Below are 18,967 nucleotides of genomic sequence, written 5' to 3'. Positions count from 1 at the left end.
GGTATTTCACTCCCACGAGTATTTCCAAGTCTTCACACTTCATTCCCTTTGCTTCCAATGTCTTTCAAGCCTTGTCTGTCTACAGGTTTGTACTCACCCTTCAAATCATTCCACATTCTGCTGAAAACTCACTTCCACAAGGCCTCCCTAATTACCATTATCCCAGAGTTTGTACTTATTCTTTCAGCGCTTAGGTCACTTTAAGTATTTGTATTTCATCTCCCTCATTAGATGGTGAGCTTTTTAGGGCTCATAAATATGTTTGTTTATGTTTGGAGCACAAAGACCTGGCACATAGTAGGTGCTCAGAGCCTTTTTATTCAATAAACATCAATGAATGAATGGTGCAACTTTTGTTTTTTTAGAATTCCCTAATTTTACATTAAATTCATGCAAGCATCATTTCTGATTTTCCCAGTGGCAATGAAAATCTGGTTTGCTGCCCAACTGGCATGGCTCAGAGGTTGAGCATCAGCCTATGAACCAGGAGGTCACAGTTCGATTCCTGGTCAGGGCACATGCCCAGGTTGTGAGCTCGATCCCCATTGGGGGGCGTGCAGGAGGCAGCCCAATGATTCTCTCTCATCATTGATATTTCTCTTTCTTTTTCCCTCCTTCCCTCCGTCCCTTCCTCCCTACCTCTCCTTTTCTCTCTGAAATCAAAAAAATATTTAAAAAAAAGAAAATCTGGTTTGCTACTTTTTGGTATGTTTTACTTCAGTGTATGCTTTTATATTACGGAAGCCTTTCTTTGGCTATTAATTATACTGCCTCTACTTATGTAGAGACTCTGAAATCTTTAACCTGACAAAAACCATATTATTTCCAGCACATCCTAGTTTTGTGCTGTCATTTCCTACTTTCTGCCTCAATTTTGAGTGTAAACAATTCACTTTTATTTTGCCTTTTGCAGAGGGGGTTCTTCACGTGACTGTATCACCTTTCATTGTCTTGTTTTTGTTCTTGTTTTTGGTAGGATGTCAGTACTCTTCTTGTCCAAGCTTGCCGACTGGTGCCTCTTAATCAGAATCATCTTGTCAGCAAAGTGTCTCAGCTTACCCACCATTTACTTAACACATTACAGGTAATCATTCATGAAACTTTAGAATTCAGATTGTGCGCTTAGAGAATAAGTACCTTTGAAACACTGCATCTGTGGTAGGTATGATAGGCTGGTCTTTTGAGAAGCTAGCAGCGGTTCTCAACCTGTGGGTTGCGACCATCAGAAAACACATATAGCATATCAGATATTTACATTACGATTCATAACAGTAGCAAAATTACAGTTATGAAGTAGCAACAAAAATAATTTTATGGTTGGGGGTCACCACAACATGAGGAACTGTATTACAGGGTCGGGGCATTAGGAAGGTTGAGAACCACTGAAAGAGAAAGGAAATGCCTGCTAAGAATGATATTAAACAAATATAACTGATTTTTTTTTAAATTCTGTACAATTCTAGAAGTTTCTAAAGAAACCAATTTCACTCAGGCCCCCAGGTCTTAAAATTTTTCATGAAGGTGTATTTGACCAAGATATATCTAATAATAAATTGGAATAGTCCTCTACACCTCTCCTATCAATGTTTTTTTTCCTCTTTCCAAAAACTGCCATTTTTGTGGTCTACTTTTAGTATTTTTCAAACATGAGAAGTAGCTTAGAGGTAAGAGGATACTAGATAAAAACACCCTTTTTTATATCAAGATCTATACTATAGCTTCCTTCTCTCTAGAACTGTTTCCAACTTGCTAAACAAATTTATTATTTTTTTTACGAATGGTTAAAATATTAAAGCTATTACTATAAGATACTACATGAGTATATGAATGTAGGAATGTAGTTCACACAAAACTTAGTAATTTAGGGTGCTTTTGGCTTCAAGAAACAAAAGCCAACCCAGGGTAGCTAAACAATTTTTTTTAAATTATGCCCCATGGGAGGCAGCTCTAGGGGTACTTAAAAATAAGAGGATTACTGGTATCTTTCAATTTTGCCACCTGCAGTATATAGGTTATCCTTAGCCAGCATCTCTCACAGCCATAAGAAGACTGATGACTGCTTCAATTCCAGGCATCAATGCAAAATAAAGAACACCGAGCAGAAGCAAAAGAAGTGTTTATTTTATGTCTTTTTTTTTAAGAATGAGGAAATTTGGCCCACATGTACTCCAGTAGACCTCCCTTGATATTTGGCTGGGGAGATGTAGGTCATATGAAAACCTCTCTATAGCAGTTTAATCAGGGAATGGTATGACCATAAGTGGCTTAAATCGGGAATTTCAACCTTGACTGCCCATTAGAATCATCTGGAGGGCTTAAGCTCCCTAGATCAGCGGTCGCCAACCTTTCGGACCTCACGGACCACCAGTAGTCCTCGGACCACCGGTTGGCAACCGCTGCCCTATATGATTACAATGTGAAGTTGAAACCTAACATCACGGTTTCTCGCCCTCAGCACTATTGATTTTGGATTGGATAATTCTCTCCTGTGCATTGTAGAATGTTTAGCAGAATCCTTGGCCTCTACCCACTAGATGTGTGTAGCATTCCTCCAGTTGTGACAAATCATAAATGTATACAAACATTGCCAAATGTTCTCTGGTGGACAAAATTGACCCTGGTAGAGAGCTACTGTCTTAGATTAATTAGGCTTTACTCTCAGGTCTCATGTAGAAGAGGTGGGCACCCAAACAAAATCTTAAAAAGAGGAAGTAAATGGTGGTAGGTTACCAACAGTGTCTGCTGCATGTGACTTCATAAATGGAATAAGGGTGTTTTCAAGTTTAGAATTTTTCAGGTTGATGTGATAGCTTCTGAATGTTTACTGTTCTTAGGTATATCATCTTTGTCACACTGGCAGTTGGAATCATTCTAATCACCTATGGCATCTACAGCCCTTAATCAACTCTCTAGCATTTGATGATAGCTTATCTCAGTTGTCTGTGAGTTGGTATTTGGATTAGCCTACTTTGTCCCAACAAGATTATAAACAACTGGAGGACAGGGTTATGGAGACCTTTTAGCTATTTAGTAAACATTTATTCACAATGTTTTTGTTGAGCATTTACTTACTATGTATAAGGCAAGTTAGTTGAATGAAGAAATTTCAATGGATTGAGCCTTACATATCTGTATATTTACAGCTGCCAGTGTCTGGTTAGTTCAAGGAAAAGTTACAAGCAATTTGCCAGATTCTACTTTGAGTAGAGGGAGTAAAGGGGAAGAAATAAACAAGACTGAGGCGAAGAGAAGGCCCTGTATTGATCAAACTTTCAAGGCCTATCGAGCTGATCTTTTTGACACAAAAAAGATGGACACATCACACTCCCTTTCTTACATAGTTTAATTCAGATGAGCATATGTGTCTGAAACAGATTAAAAAAAATTTTGAAGTAGATCATATGTATTTTTTTCTCTATCTATAGGTGATAGTTGATGAGCGAAACCTGGATTTTCTGTTGGCGTATACAATTTCTGCAATTCAACAGTGCAGCTCCTGGACACATGTGAAAATTCTTCAAGCCCTGGCAGCTCTGGTTTACGGCAATGGCTCAAGATGTCAAAAGGTAATTTAAACTGTGTTCTGTTTGTTATTTTTGTTTTTTGAAGGGTTATGAGCACAGGTCCTGAACCAACAGGCCTTTTTTCAGGTTTCTGTCCTGCCGTTAATTAGATGTGTCTTAGCAACCCTTACTCGACCACTCCGAGGCTCATTTCCTCTTGTGTAAATAGTTCCTCGGGATGAAGTGAGAATACTTGTAAAGTGCTTGGCACTTGGTAAATGTTAACCGTTATTATTTATTATCATTACGTAGCCAAGACTAAATACCTCAGCAACTACCTAGGCTGGGAGTGATGATTCTTACTGATGTCTTTGGGCATATCTTTGCGTCCCCATCGAAAAGATTTATCTAGCAGCTAGTCTCTTGGTATTTAACTGCCCTTTAATTTAAAAAATGAAATCTGTCTAAAGAGTAATATTTTTCAGAAGCTGTTCTTTGACCAACACTGGCTGCCGTTTTGTTTTAGTATCTCCCAGACTTATTAGGCAAGAGTGGACTCTTGATGAAGTTGAGTGACTTGGCTCAGTCTGACCCTGAAGTTAGGAGAGCTGCAGTGCATTGTATGGCAAACCTATGTCTCAGGTACGTGGGTCCCATCAGACTTCCCAGTTGTAATAACATAGGGCCTCTTGTGGGCTCCTTGTAGGTGGTTCAATCTGTCTGAAGCCAGAGCCAACTTCGAAAATCAACCTATTTTGCATTTCCCATGTTCTTTGCTAATAATATATTGCTTATTTTTAACTCTCATATTGTTTGTAAAGAAAGCTTGTAAAGAAATGAAGGAAAATAGACTAGGACCTTATTGCTAAAATATAGTAAAAGCGATATATGTGCAATATGTCAAGTTTTTGTTTTCTACTGGTATAAATTCTAATCTTACTCAGTGTTTTAGAAGGATCTATTCATATGAATTTAAGCTTTGGTGAGATTTGTCTGTGAAGGCCAATTTCTTCTAAGAAAATGGAACCAATCCCAGCTGCCCAATTCTAGATTTATGCAGTAGAAAGTGAGCAGCACAAACTTGAACTGATTAGGATATTTTGTCTCTACATTGCAGTGTTGTCCAGGGACTAGGAAGGCATGATTCAGCTGTATGTTTCTGACTTGACAGGATCTGTCGGCATGATTCCTCTTGCAGAATTAAATAAGATTTCTTTCTCCATACTTCTTCTGCCACAAACTTCTGTAACTTTTCCCTATGGAAACCATTCTTCCAATTCATTTCAGTCTTGAGCCTGTACCCAAGTGCACAGTCTTCCATAATACAGTTTTATTCAAGAGTACATTCCAACTCTGTCAGTCTATATTATTGCTACTTTTAATTCTATTCTCTTGCAAGACCCATTTCGAAGGAGACTGACTTGCTTTCTCTGTGTGTGTTTTAGTGTGCCAGGACAGCCGTACTTGGAGGAGCCCTACCAGAATATCTGCTTCCAAGCTTTCTTGACCATTTTACAGTCTCCAAAATCACCTGATATGGATGATATCACGTTTTGCATGGTAGGTGGGACTATCACTAATCTTGTGAATGTAACAGATGAGACTAGAACAGGGGTGGGCAAACTTTTTGACTCGAGGGCCACAATGGGTTCTTAAACTGGACCGGAGGGCCGGAACAAAAGCATGGATGGAGTGTTTGTGTGAACTAATATAAATTCAAAGTAAACATCATTACATAAAAGGGTACGGTCTTTCTTTTTTTTTAGTTTTATTCATCTCAAACGGGCCGGATCCGGCCCGCGGGCCGTAGTTTGCCCACGGCTGGACTAGAAGCAGCAGTGGAAACAAAGCCGTTACCAAAGATTTTAATTTGGTTGCTACTAGTATATTAGTTTTGTCTAGAGATCTAGGCATAAGTGGAATGTTGATAACCTAAAAAGACTGAAATCATATCTTTCAAGTTTAAATTATAAGAAACTGTTTTTGTTTGTTTTGTTTTGCTGTTGTTTTTGTTTTGCAATTGTAGGATTTTAAAGAACACTATTTTCCCCCCTCCTGACTATAAAAGCAATATAGTTGCAGACTATTGACTTTTTTATTTGTTTTTTTTTTACTTATTTTTAATTTAATTCTCATCTGAGGACATGTTTATTGATTTTTTTTTTTTTAAATAGAGTGGCAAAACGGGGGTGGGGGAGAGAATTAGCTTTTTATATAATCATTGTCATAATTGATGGAAATTGAAGTTTTCTCAATGTTTCCACTATTTCAAAAAGACTGCAGTTTACATCCTCTCCATGTGAGGAGCATTTCTTAAGGATAGAATTCTGGAAATGAGATTACTGAGTCAAAAATCAATCTTGATCAGAATTGCTCTCCAGAAACCGGCTCCCACATTCATTTCTTTGCCTTTGAGAGCTGCTGAGGTGGTTGTATTATAGATCCCCTGCCTCTTGTCTCTGCTGCCGCTTTTTCATTCCTATCACATTCTTCCCACTAAATGTCTCTTCTTTTTTTCCTACCATTTGTACATGCTGATTTGGAAACATGTATACAAGACCACTCTTATTCAATAAAAACACTCTGTTCTAGAAAATAACTAGTAGTTCATCAGATATCTTCCCTGGATCTTCATGGGGTATTTTTGTTTTTGTTCCCGCACCCCTCTCCCCCCACCACGCCCCTCACCCCCACCCCCGTCCCTGTTTAAAGTTTTTTTCATCATCTAAAGACATTTTCTCTTCCATCATAAGTGGTGCTAGAAAGTTGATCCCTGGGCAACCAAATTTCACTTACCTTTTAACTTGGTCTTCTTTTCCCCCCCTAGTTGTTACAAAATGCATTAAAAGGTATACAGTCTCTTCTAAATGGTGGGAAAATGAAATTGACACAGACGGATGAACTTGGAGCTCTTCTAGCTGTGCTCAAGGTAAGGCATTGTCTGTTTAAACCCACATCCTGATTATGGTTAATATCTTTCCTATTTAAACCCCAGGCATAAGGACTATGTTATCACTCTAAAGCTAGTTTTGGGGTATTATGTTTTAAGAGAGAAGAATAAAATGTTCATATTCAAACTTACTTAAAATTAAGAACTGAAAACAATAAACCTTGCTTTATTTAGTACATGTCTCAAAATTCTAAAATTTTATCTATCTTAACTTAGGAAGGGACTTTGTATAATCTGGAAATAATTTAATTTTAGATGATCTTGAAACTATATTTGAAAGAAGAACCAGGTCTTCTCCTTGCCTCTCGCCCCCCTATAATAGATAGGCCAATCAAGATGTATGTCAGGCCCTAGCTGGTTTGGTTCAGTGGATAGAGCGTCAGCCTGTGGACTGAAGGGCCCCGGGTTCAATTCCAGTCAAGGGCAGATGCCCCGGTTTTGGACTTGATCCCCAGTAGGGGGTGTGCAGGAGGCAGCCAATCAGTGATTCTTATTATTGACGTTTCTATCTCTCTCCCTTCCTTTCTGAAATCAATGAAAAATGTTAAAGAAAAAGAAAAAAAGATGTGTGTCAGTAGGCCGCCAGTACATCCTTTGGCTTCTGAGCCTGCCAGTCAGTGGGAAAGTCAAGTCAGCCTCTCTGGGGACCCAATTGTCATCATTACGGTCAGAAAATAGTAAGAAGCTTTGTGCTAGCCTCAGATGAAAGCCATGTATGATAATTTAGCTTTATCATGACTGAAATTTTAATGTTTTCCCTGTGCCATCTTCCTACTCCCAAATAGATAGGCAGACAGATATCTACGTGTGGACATGGATAAGCTAAATTAAAAATTTATATTTAGATAAAATAATTACATAAACCTGGATAAATTTTATAATAAGTAAAATAGTAAGTAAATGAATAAACTAAAATCAGGTCTAATCTGGTCTGCTCAAATCAGACCTAGCTGGATGTGATTAAACTCTTCATTAAGTCTTATAAGCTATCCTCAGTCCCATTTTTATTTCCTTAATAAGCTTCTTAACATTAATTTGTTGTCTTTGTGATCCAGAACATAATGGATAATTCTGGTTCTTTATGGTTTTTTGCATGTGCTTTCTTAATCGTCATCATTAGAAATCCATGTTTCATGGACTCCCCGGAATAAACATAGAGATGCCCACGGTATTATACCCGACTCCACTTCCTCAGTATGATGGACGACCACCTGTCAAATTGCAACTACCAGAATCCAGTGCTTCTCGACCAGCTATGGTACATTTATGTCTATTTAGATTTAAGTTGCAGATTGTTTTTATTGCTTGCTATGTGTTTTCTATGATTTGCATCACTATTGTGCCAAAGGCTCATTTGAATTTGGTTCAGTTTAGGGATTTTAAAATAATAAATTTAAATTCAACACACTGCTGAAAATACCATTTAGAGCATCTTATACTTGTAAGATATCTAGTAAGTATAACAGCAATAAAAATGAGCATTCACTTTACACCCAAAGCCCAGCATCCTCATCCCTCAAATGCTCAAGAGTCAACAAACTTTTTTTGTGAAGGGCTTGTTGGTATGTATTTGCAACTGATGTCCTAGTGCAAAAGCAGCCACTATGTTAATGAATGGGTGTGGCGTATTCCAATAAAACTTTATTTATAGAAACAGGCTGTGTGTGCGAGGCTGGATTTGGCCTTTGGACTGTAATTTTTCCTCTCTAGACCATTAATTACCAGTCAGCGAGTGGGTTAATACTTCCCAGGCAAGATCTTTTAACGTGTCTTTAACTGGTTTTGAAGTGTGTGATGGTGCGTCATCATGAAGCAAAAGTGTCTTCTGGCCCATTCTGGTGGTTTTACGATCAAAGCGTGGTTCAAATTGATTATTTGTTGTCAGTAGTGATCAGTAGTAATGGTTTCACCTGATTTTAGAAGCTCATAATACCACACCTTCCTGATCCCACCAAATGCAGAGCATTGTCTTCTTTTCAAAGCGATTTGGCCTTGCAGTCAATGTTGATGGTTGACCTGGATCAACCCATGATTTTGTGTGTTTGGGATTCTCAAAATAAATCCACTTTTCATCACCAGTCACAATTCAATGCCAAAGACTTTCTTTTGTGCCGTTGAAGCAACATTTTACCGATGACTTTTTGGTTTTCCATTTGTCTTTCATTCAGTTGACATGGCACCCATTTTTCTTCCTTTAAAATCTTTCCCATTGCTTGTAAACGATCAGAAATTCTTTGCTGAGCAACGTTTAATCTTTCTGCAAGTTGTTTTTGAGTTCGACACGCATCTTCATCCAATAATGCTTGTAATTGGTCTTCAGACTTTTTTCGGTTGACCTGGATGTTCTTTGTCTTTCACATCGAAATCCTCACTTTTAAAGCGTTTAAACCAGCGTTCACAAGTATCTTGAGATGGAGCATGTTCACCATAAGCTTCCCGAAGTATACGATAACTTTCAGAAGCACTTTTCTTCAAAATAAAGTAATGAATTAAAACTTCCCGCAAATGCTCTTTTTTTGGCACGAAATTCGACATTTTTAAGCATAGAAATATCTATGATGTTAACACCTTCAGAAAATTTGACATATGAAGTTTTGAAGCTTGTCAATATAATAAAATAGCATGCATATCAAATCACATATATATCAGCATATGTGTAACTCCATCTATTGGAAAAAATCCGCATTAACTAGTACACATAGTTTTTAGGAGTTTGAAGGGAAAGATGAAGATGAATAAATAACTGCAATGCAGTATTGGGATTTCTTTCATCAGCATATTCACAGAGTACTTTGGGAACACATTCAGGACATCCAAACAAATTGAGGAGTCAGAGACTTTTTAAAAGATGTGGCTAAACTAAGACTCCAGAATGAGTATTAGTACAGAAAAGGAACATTTTTATTTTGAAGGAACAAAAAATGCAAAAATATAGAAAATGAGAGTGCATATAGCCCATTGTTAACCAGTAGGTGTAGAGTGTCGGGTGTGCAGAAGGGAAGGGTCAGGCAAGTATGTAGCAGAGGCCAAATCATAAGAGTCTTGTATAGCATGCTAAGGAATTTGGACTTTTATCATATAGGGGGTAGAGATTCAAAGAATCTTATAGAGCAGAGTGAGAAAAGATTTGCATTTTAGAAAAATAACTGGTAGCAAGTAAAAGGGTATGAGTCTGGAGCCACATTAATAATCTAAGATAGGAGTGATGAGGACCTTCTTCCCCAAGGTCATGGATTTTGAATATGCAGAGGAGGGCACGGATTCCAAAGATTTGGGGATGTCAAAAAGCCATAGGAGAAAAGTAACCGGCTTTTACTTAATATCTACACCTACAAAGCCCCAATGCTCTAAAACATGCATTGTACCTAATGGATGAATGTCTCTCCCATACACCTAGAGTGGTACTGACTATGTATCTTGTTTGGGAGAACTGAGAAAATAGTCACTCGTCATTTTCTATAGACCTTGATTCTCTTGCAGAACCCCAGTTGAGAAGGCTGAATGCTTTCACAACAACTGTGCAAGGTAGGTGCTATTAGCCTTATACTTACGTGATGAAGGTCAGGCTCACAGGGGCTCACTGATTTGCCCAGGGTCACAGAGGTGGAAGATACCTGGTAACCCAGGCCACAAGTTTTGCTGTCTCACATTTTTCATACCTTGCTTCTTTTAATCCCATAGAGTACGTGTAAGCACTTAGCATAGTGACTGACACATGGGGTGTTAAGTAAGTGCCACTTTATTTTTACTTCTTTCAACTACATGTTGGGGACATATTTGGTAATTAACAAATGAGAAAGGACTAGTGACTCAGAAGCTGTTTTGAAATTACTATCATATATATATATGTATGTTTTCATTTGCTCTTATCATCAGAATAGAAAGAAAAAATCAAAAATAAAACCAAGGAAAATCCAGCCAGGAGAGGAAGAGGAGGAGGAAGAGTCCAGTGGTGAAAGAGAAGCAGCCCCAGTTACTGGCTTGGGCAGAGCGAACCTGCATGAAGGGAGCACCCAGTCTCCCTCCTCCTTGGCTGTCCAGAGTTTGCGGTTAGATGGAAGTGGAACTGCAGGAAAAGATGGAGTCTCCTCACCCTTCAGTTCTTCCGGTTGGAAAAGGGTCAGCAGTAGTGACTCAGACTATTCTGATACTGAAGGAGGCATGCAGAGTAAAATGAGGTAGTAGTATTTTGTTATATTTTTATATTGAAATTGCATGTAAGTTTTTATAACTTTGCTTAAAACACTGACTGCTGCATGTGATTCAACTTAAATGTTCTAATTTTTATGGGACTTTGCATTACTCTGCATTTTGCCCATTCTCTTGATTTGCCTTTGTGCATGAGGTTTCTCTGCCTGGAATATTCTTTCTTTCACTTTTTTTTTTGGTCTTTTTGTCTTGTTAACCATTACTCAGCAGTCATGTCCTCTGAGAAGCCTTTTCTGAGCTTCCCCGCCCCCATTCTGGCTTAGGTACCTCTGCTGTGTGACCTTATCTGTACCTTAGTGTCAATCATAATGTGTTGTAGTTCTCTCTTCCACTCTGTCTCTGCCATTAATAAGCCGGCCAGTGGCAGGGGCTGGTTTATGTCTGCCAACCTCAGCACAGTATCTGGCACATCAGTGAGGATACTCAGGACATGTTTGTTGGATGAATGGATACTCTGCAGTTTCCTAACATCAAAATGCTGCCCTTTTCATGCACCTTTGGTTGCGGGCACATCCCCAGTAGGGGGTGTGCAGGAGGCAGCTGATCGATGTTTCTCTCTCATCGAGTGTTTTTCTCTATCCCTCTCCCTTCCTCTCTGTAAAAAAATCAATAAAATATGTATATTTTTTAAATGCTGCCCTTTTATTCTCTATCTAGTTGTGTGTTTTTTAATAGCTTTTTGTACTTATGACAATGTACTTTTATTTTTTTATATATATATATTTTATTGATTTTTTACAGAGAGGAAGGGAGAGAGAGAGTTAGAAACATCGATGAGAGAGAGAAACATCGACCAGCTGCCTCCTGCACATGTCCTACTGGGGATGTGCCCACAACCCAGGTACATGCCCTTGACCGGAATCGAACCTGGGACCTTTCAGTCCGCAGGCCAACGCTCTATCCACTGAGCCAAACCGGTTTCAGCAACTAGTTGTGTTTTTTAATTGTCAATTTTATTAATGTGTTATATAAACAAATTGCTTTAACACGTTTTCATTGTATTTTGAAAAATAATTTTTTAATATTGTATTAGCATCTTTAGGACTTAGAATGTTGAACTTCTCAATGTATCATTTGAGTTGGCTGAAATAAATTTTATTTCATGCTTATATTTTTAAGAACTATTAAAGGACTTTTTTCCTTTCTTCTCTTGGTTATTAAAGGTCTTACCAAGCCAAAGTTCGCCAAGGAGCATTAGCTTGTTTTCTTTCTACTATAAAATCAATAGAAAAAAAAGTTCTTTATGGCTACTGGTCAGCCTTTGTTTCTGATACACCTGAGCTTGGAAGCCCACAGTCTGTTTCCTTGATGACTCTTACATTAAAAGATCCTTCCCCAAAGGTAAGAGCACTTAGATTCTCAGTGTTATGCTAGGAAGAAAAACTTTACTGTTATTTTCTCTGCCCTGTTGTTTTTGTTGTTTTCTCTGCCCTGTCCAATCTTACATGAACACAGCTCTTACTAATACCAACCCAGGTGTGGGGTGCAAGGGCCTAGCTCATGGCTACTTTTAGGACCTGGTAGATAATCCCATTGCCTTTATTCCAATTAAAATTATCCTAAAAATTTTGAAAATGAAAAATGTATATCAGAAGAAGGGGATCTGACTCCTGATTTTTAACTAACTGATGTGAATCATCCTGAAATTTCAGACGCGTGCCTGCGCTCTGCAAGCTTTGTCTGCCATCTTGGAAGGCTCAAAGCAGTTTCTTTCTGTTGCTGAAGATACCAGTGACCACAGAAGGGCTTTCACTCCCTTCTCTGTCATGATCGCTTCCAGTATCAGAGAGTTGCACAGATGTCTTTTGTTAGCGTTGGTGGCTGAGTCATCCTCACAGACCCTTACTCAGATCATTAAGGTAAATGTGCCCAGTTATCTGTTTCAATTTTATATAATTATTTTCTAATTGTTTTATTGCTTAAAGTATTACCAAGAGTATTACATATGTGTATAATGTTTTGCAATGCTGAAAAGTAACTTAAGAATATAACTAAGTAGTCATTTTATTTGAAGATATCCTATTTGTACCTACTTATTTGATCTTACCTACTACCCTGTATGTCCAAATACATGATTTACTAAAAACAAGCAAACAAAAAAACAAAGAACACTCCTTTATATTTAGTTTTAAGTTGTACCAATGAGAAAACAAGTGCTATCTCCCTCCCACCCCCAAAGACAGAAAAGAAAATGAGTGATTTTCAAATAAATGTGAAGACTTCTTTTTAAATTAAATGCTGTAAAATTTTGTTTTTATGTTATGGCTTAATCAGGTCTGTTAAGCAGCTATTCTTGTGCTTTGCAGTGCCTTGCAAATTTAGTATCAAATTCGCCTTATAACCGTCTGAAGCTCAGCCTGCTGACCAAAGTCTGGAACCAAATAAAGCCTTATGTCCGCCACAAAGGTTGGTGGGAATTTAAAATTATTTGCTTCTTTATATCCGTCAAATCTAGATTATTAGTTTAAAAATATTCACAGCAATTGTACAGCTCTAAGATATCTCTCCTTACCCTCCCCAAGCGTTCAGGAGAATCACATTGCTAGAACTCCACTTTTGGCCTCTGAAGTACCACTGGGTGGAAGTGAGCTGGAAAATTGTTTGTAAAGTTGAATGCCTCTTTGCTACTTCAGTGCAGTAATCAGGGTATCCCTTTAGACTGAGCCAAGTGCAAGGGATCCCCTCCTGTATGTAATAGTTTATATCCTTTAGTCATAAGTAGAGGATGGATGGACAGTCAAATAGACAGACATCATCTTTTAAAAAAGAAAAACTGGAATATAAAACCTAACTTCCTCAACTTTATTTCCTCTGAAGATCAGTTAAAATTCCAGAACCTCCAGAACCTCAAATCTCCACTAACTACAGTCTTGTTTCTTGGTATTTCCTGACTTCTTCCACACATAATATGCAGGGGTAGGCAAAACTAGGGTTACTGTTGTGAGTACATGAAACATCTTGTATTATTTATTAATTATTGTATTATTTTCCATATGAACAACTATAAATCTACTTTTGCCAACCCCTGTATATGTACTGTAACACTTGCCTTTAAAACATTTGTTTTTCTTTTGTTTGCAAGCTTTATGATCTGACCACATTCTAAAAAGTTCAGTTTTTTATTCAAAATTACAGAACTTGATGGCGGTGTGTATTTTTTCTGTGACATCGTGGGAGGGGTCCTGGACCTGGAGTCAGTCAGACTCCCACTTCTGCCCTCTCTGAACTCTAATTTCCTCCTAACAGGAAGCATTATACTTATCTCGTAAGACTTATAAGGCTTAACTGAAATAGTGACGCGGAAACTGAGTCCAGTTCACTCCTTTTACCAATGTGTAAAATGGGACCCCAAAAGATAAATCTTGCCTGAAGGTGTCTCATCACATTAGTGACAGAAGTAAGATTAAAACAACCCAGGTCTTGTGGCTCAGTCCTCTGCTTATTCTACTGCATCTGTAAACCATGTCTCAGAGGTCCCTTTCAAGTGTCTGACTCTGTCCTCCATCAACTTTTTTTTTTTAATATATTTTATTGATTTTTTTACAGAGAGGAAGGGAGAGGGATAGAGAGTTAGAAACATCGATATCTCTACCTAGATTTAACATTGTTAATTTTTGTCATATTTGCTTTCTGTGTCTCTTTCTACATATATATGTGTGTGTGTATGTATATATAAATATGTGTGTATATGTGTATTTTCATGTATGTGTATATATTTATATTGACTTTTTTCCTTGAGCCATTTGAAAGTAAATTATAGATATGATATTTTACCCTAAATACGTCAGCATGCATATCTTAAGAATAAAGATAACCTAAAAAACACAAAACCAGTTTTCCACCTAAGAAATTTATATTGATTCCATAATATTGTCTACCATCTTATTCACATTTAAATTTCCCCATGTGTCCCAAAAAGTCTTTTATAGCTTTAAAAAAAAAAACACCTGCCGAAGCCAGTTTGGCTCAGTTGATAGAGCGTCGGCCTGCAGACTCAAGGGTCCCAGGTTCGATTCCCCGTCAAGGGCATGTACCTTGGTTGCGGGCACATCCCCAGTAGGAGGTGTGCAGGAGGCAGCTGATCGATGTTTCTCTCTCATCGATGTTTCTAACTCTCTATCCCTCTCCCTTCCTCTCTGTAAAAAAATCAATAAAATATATTTTTAAAAAAACACACACCTCTGTGCTTGCTTCGGCAGCACATATACTAAAATTGGAACGATACAGAGATTAGCATGGCCCCTACGCAAGGATGACACGCAAATTTGTAAAAAACAAAACAAAAACACCTATGTTCATTCAAGGTTTATATATTGCATTTAGTTTTTATGTCACTTTAGCCTTTTTAAATCTAGAATAGCCCCCAACCCTTTTTTTTTCTTTCATGATACTGAGTTTAGGAAAAGTCCAAGCCAATTGCCCTGTAGAATATCTCATATTCTCCGTTTATCTGATAGTTTCTTCATAGTGTTAACTTCTGTTTCTGGCCCCTGTATTTCCTATAAGCTAGTAAATAGGTCTGGTTTAATTAGATTCGGATTAAACAAGGAGGCCATAATTCTTAGTTGCTTGCAGGGATAACTGTGGTCCTTCTGACAGCTGTTCCCATGGTGATAGAGTCTTACTGTTTCCTTTGACAGACGTTAATGTCCGTGTGTCAAGTCTCACACTCTTGGGAGCCATAGTATCCACTCACGCACCTTTACCTGAAGTTCAGCTGCTTCTACAACAGCCCTGTTCTTCTGGACTCGGCAATAGCGATTCAGCAACCCCCCACCTCAGCCCCCCTGATTGGTGGAAGAAAGCCCCGGCAGGACCCTTTCTGGAAGAAGCATCAGTTAGCTCCCCCACGGGGTCTGCAGAGCCCTGCTGGCTCATTCGGCTTTGCATTTCCACTGTTGTGCTGCCCAAGGAGGACTCCTGTTCAGGTAGCGATGCTGGCTGTGCAGCAGGAAGCACCTATATGCCATCCCCCATGCGACTGGAGGCCTTACAGGTAGGAGGTGTCATTTCCTCGTCTCTGGAACGGAAGTTAATTATTCTTCCTTCATAGGGTGCGGGTGAGGAGTGAGTCCGTGAAAATATGTAAAGCTGAGCCATGTCAGCGGTGTCAGTGGGAGTTGTATTGTAGATGTGAGTGCCTTGTTTATTGGTGCTTGTTTTGTTAAGATTGTTGGTGGCTTTGGTTGTAAAATGTCAGGTTCACTCATTTTCATTGCAAGCCATTTTACTCACCTCGGGTATTATATGACAGATATAATAATTACATAGTAATTCTGAAAGAAATTGTGTAATCTTTTTTTAAAACATATTTTTATTGATTTCAGAGAGGAAGGGAGAGGGAGAGATAGAAACATCAATGATGAGAATCACTGATCGGCTGCTTCCTGCACACCTCCTACTGGGATCAAGCCCACAACCCGGCCATGTGCCCTTGACCGGAATCTAACTTGGGACCCTTCAGTCCACAGGCTGACACTCTATCCACTGAGCCAAACTGGCTGTGTGGTTTTTCTTTTATCTTCTATCTGCTTAGAGACAACAAAATATAATTACTCCCTCAAAGGAAGAAAACAACTCTAGATTAAAGTACTTGCTTTTTCTGTACTCAAGTATGATCTAAGACAGGTTTGGTCCTGGGTTCTTTATCTGCTTAATATTAAACATGTCCATTAACCTCTTTAACCTTTAACATTTTTAGCCTTAGTTTCTTCAGCTGAAATGTTAAATTAAGACCTACCTCAAAAAATTATACCCAGGCTTCCTTAAATGCAATAATGTTGATAACCTTAATGAAACGTATTTTGTAAATTATAAAGCACTATAAAATTATATGATATAGTTCATTAATTTTAGCCATAAAATAAAGATTATGGTTGTTCTGCATTTCATTCAACATCATATTTCAACACTTTGTTAAGTGTGAGTGGTTTCTGAAATATTGAAATACTTTTCTGGGCATTGCAGCCCTGCATTCAGGGCTTGGAGTTCATGCTCTGTTCTCTTTGCAGGTGTTGGCTCATCTGGCAAAGGGCTACTTTTCCGTGGCTCAGGTCTACTTGATGGAGCTTGCAGAGGTGATTTGCAAGTGCATGGGGGAAGCAGATCCTTCTATCCAGCTTCATGGAGCAAAGGTGATTTTCATGAAAAACCACAGGCTCTTCTTCTTTTCTTCCTTTTATATTCTTCCTTCTGTTGCCTGTTCATCAGAGGTTTCTTCCAGAGGTTTCTGGTAGGAAAGTCATCCATTCCTCTATTTTCAGCTCTCTATATAAACCCAAAGAATTGATTTGGGAAGAGATTAACCATATAGTATATAGCTGGTGATTTTGTTCCGGAAAGAGTGCCTCTGACATAGAAGTTACTTTGAAAAGAAAGAATCAGTTGGAAATTATTTTTCCCCTTGATTGGAGGTAATCTTCACATGGAAGTAGTCTTTTACCTCCACAGTTCTAATACTCTGCTTTGATAACCTGTTTCTTTTATCTTCACAGCTTCTGGAAGAACTGGGTACAGGCTTAATACAACAGTACAAGCCAGATTCCAGCCTAGCACCTGAACAGAGAGTGCCCGTCACCTTGGTAAGTAGATGTCAATTCATAGATTCCTCTTTTCTTAGTGCTTCGGTCAGTTTATTTTTTAGGTTCAATTATAAAGTGGAGTGGATGGTTTTTTCCGATGTCAAAACTTATGGTTTATTATCTTGGATAATGAGATACTAGGATAAATAGGTTTTATTTGCATTTCAGTTTATTTGCAGTCCAGGGTGTGGTAAGATTATGTGTAACAAATTATTAGCTATGCAAAAACCAATGATTTCTTTTGCACAAAATCTAGTTTGGTTACTCAGCCTGCCCAAGAGGCAGACTAGAATGGTGAGGAGAGCCTAGAATTTAGAATCAGAAGACAAGAGATCAAATCTAGGGAGCACCAGCTAATTATGTGCTTGTGAATATAGTTTCTCATTTTAAAGAGGAAGAAAAATCCTTAACTCCTAGGGCTGTTGGAAGATGGAATGAAAGGTAAAGATGCTGACAAATAGTAGTGCTCAATGAATGCTAATCCCTCACTGCCGCAACCCCCTTCCTGACTCCGGTTAAATTCTTGAGATGTTAGGTTGTGTCTGTTGCCCCCACACTGTGCCAGTTCTTCTTTGGAGAAGGAACACGTGACCTCACCAAAAAAAGGCTCCTACTTAGTGCCAAAAGCAAAATCAATGCAACAGTTTTCTCCCTCTGCCCTCCTCATCCCATTTGTCCTTTTTCCTTCACAGTTTCCATCATCCTTGCAGGGAATTAAGAATGTCTAGCTCTAGTCCCTTCCTTCGTCTGCTACTAAAGCTGAAATGTCACCATTTGCAGGGAGATGAGTTGAGTTTTGCTACCAGAGAGACCTGGGTTAGAATCTAAACTTCTCCCCTTGTTTGTCAAGTGACTGGGCAAGACTCTTACGCTGTTCACATTCAAGTATTGTTTCATCTTTAAAAATGGGATATACTTTCTGAGTTATCTATTGTTGAATAAGAAATTATCCTGAACTTGGCTTAAAACAGTATACATTTATTCTCGCATACTTTCTCTGGGTCGGGAATTGAGAGCAGCTTAGCTGGGTGGTTGTGGCTCAGGACTCTCATGAGGTTGTTAATCAGGATGATGGCAGGGGCGCAGTCACTGAGCTTGACCGGCTGGGAGGGTCTTCCAAGGAGACTCACTCACATGCCTAGCAAGTTAGTGCTGGCTATTGGGAGCAGGCCTCGCTTCCTCCCCACCAGGACCTCTCCAGAGGGCTGCCTGAGTGTTCTCTTGACTTAGAAGCTGGCTTCCCCACAGCAAGTGAATCAGAGAGAGAGGGAGAGAGAGAGAGAGAGAGAGAGAGAGAGAGAGAGAGAGAGAGAGAGAGCGAGAGAGCGCTGCAGGGTTTTTATGACCCAGCTTCAGAAGTTTCAGTGTCATTACCACACCATCCTATTGGTTACACAGGTCAGCCCCAGTCAGTGTGGGAGGGGACTGCCTCTTAAACATTAGGCAGCGAGGATCACTGTGGGCCATCTTGGAGGTTGGCAACCACAGCTGTCCACATTCTCCTGGTTTGGGCTGGGGAAGGCCCAGACTGGGTTTCCAGGGAGCTAGGATTGTGGGGAGGACAGAACTGGTGCACGGGATACATGGTAACACTTAGGACTAAATCTGTGGGGGCAGAAGTGAGACACCGAACTCCAGACAGTGTGCAAAGTGAAAGCCGGGTTTTATAAAGCATGGGAAGGATTTGGAAAGGTACTCCTTCAGATGCCTCCCTTGAGGGACTG

The 18,967-nt window shown here is 39.0% G+C and overlaps 1 protein-coding gene and 1 non-coding gene across 2 annotated transcripts in view; both read left to right on the top strand.

Annotated features, from left to right (window-relative positions):
• HEATR6 (HEAT repeat containing 6) overlaps window positions 1–18,967 on the top strand; it is a 28,171-nt gene that overhangs the window by 1,619 nt on the left and 7,585 nt on the right. Inside the window, exons 2-14 of the mRNA XM_006101906.3 lie at window positions 977–1,084; window positions 3,426–3,566; window positions 4,030–4,145; window positions 4,949–5,063; window positions 6,331–6,432; window positions 7,574–7,711; window positions 10,330–10,631; window positions 11,826–12,003; window positions 12,315–12,521; window positions 12,969–13,068; window positions 15,303–15,658; window positions 16,674–16,796; window positions 17,157–17,243. Coding sequence (XP_006101968.2) covers window positions 977–1,084; window positions 3,426–3,566; window positions 4,030–4,145; window positions 4,949–5,063; window positions 6,331–6,432; window positions 7,574–7,711; window positions 10,330–10,631; window positions 11,826–12,003; window positions 12,315–12,521; window positions 12,969–13,068; window positions 15,303–15,658; window positions 16,674–16,796; window positions 17,157–17,243 — 2,073 coding nt within the window. The remainder of the gene's footprint in view (window positions 1–976; window positions 1,085–3,425; window positions 3,567–4,029; window positions 4,146–4,948; window positions 5,064–6,330; window positions 6,433–7,573; window positions 7,712–10,329; window positions 10,632–11,825; window positions 12,004–12,314; window positions 12,522–12,968; window positions 13,069–15,302; window positions 15,659–16,673; window positions 16,797–17,156; window positions 17,244–18,967) is intronic.
• Window positions 14,846–14,949, top strand: LOC111823084. The gene has a single exon (XR_002826071.1). It is a non-coding gene; the product is annotated as a U6 spliceosomal RNA (small nuclear RNA).

The sequence above is a fragment of the Myotis lucifugus genome, unplaced genomic scaffold (assembly GCF_000147115.1).
Source record: "Myotis lucifugus unplaced genomic scaffold, Myoluc2.0 scaffold_387, whole genome shotgun sequence".
Classification (NCBI taxonomy): Eukaryota; Metazoa; Chordata; class Mammalia; order Chiroptera; family Vespertilionidae; genus Myotis; species Myotis lucifugus.
Note: the sequence above shows the minus strand (reverse complement) of the source record. Positions and strands in the feature narration are given on the sequence as shown.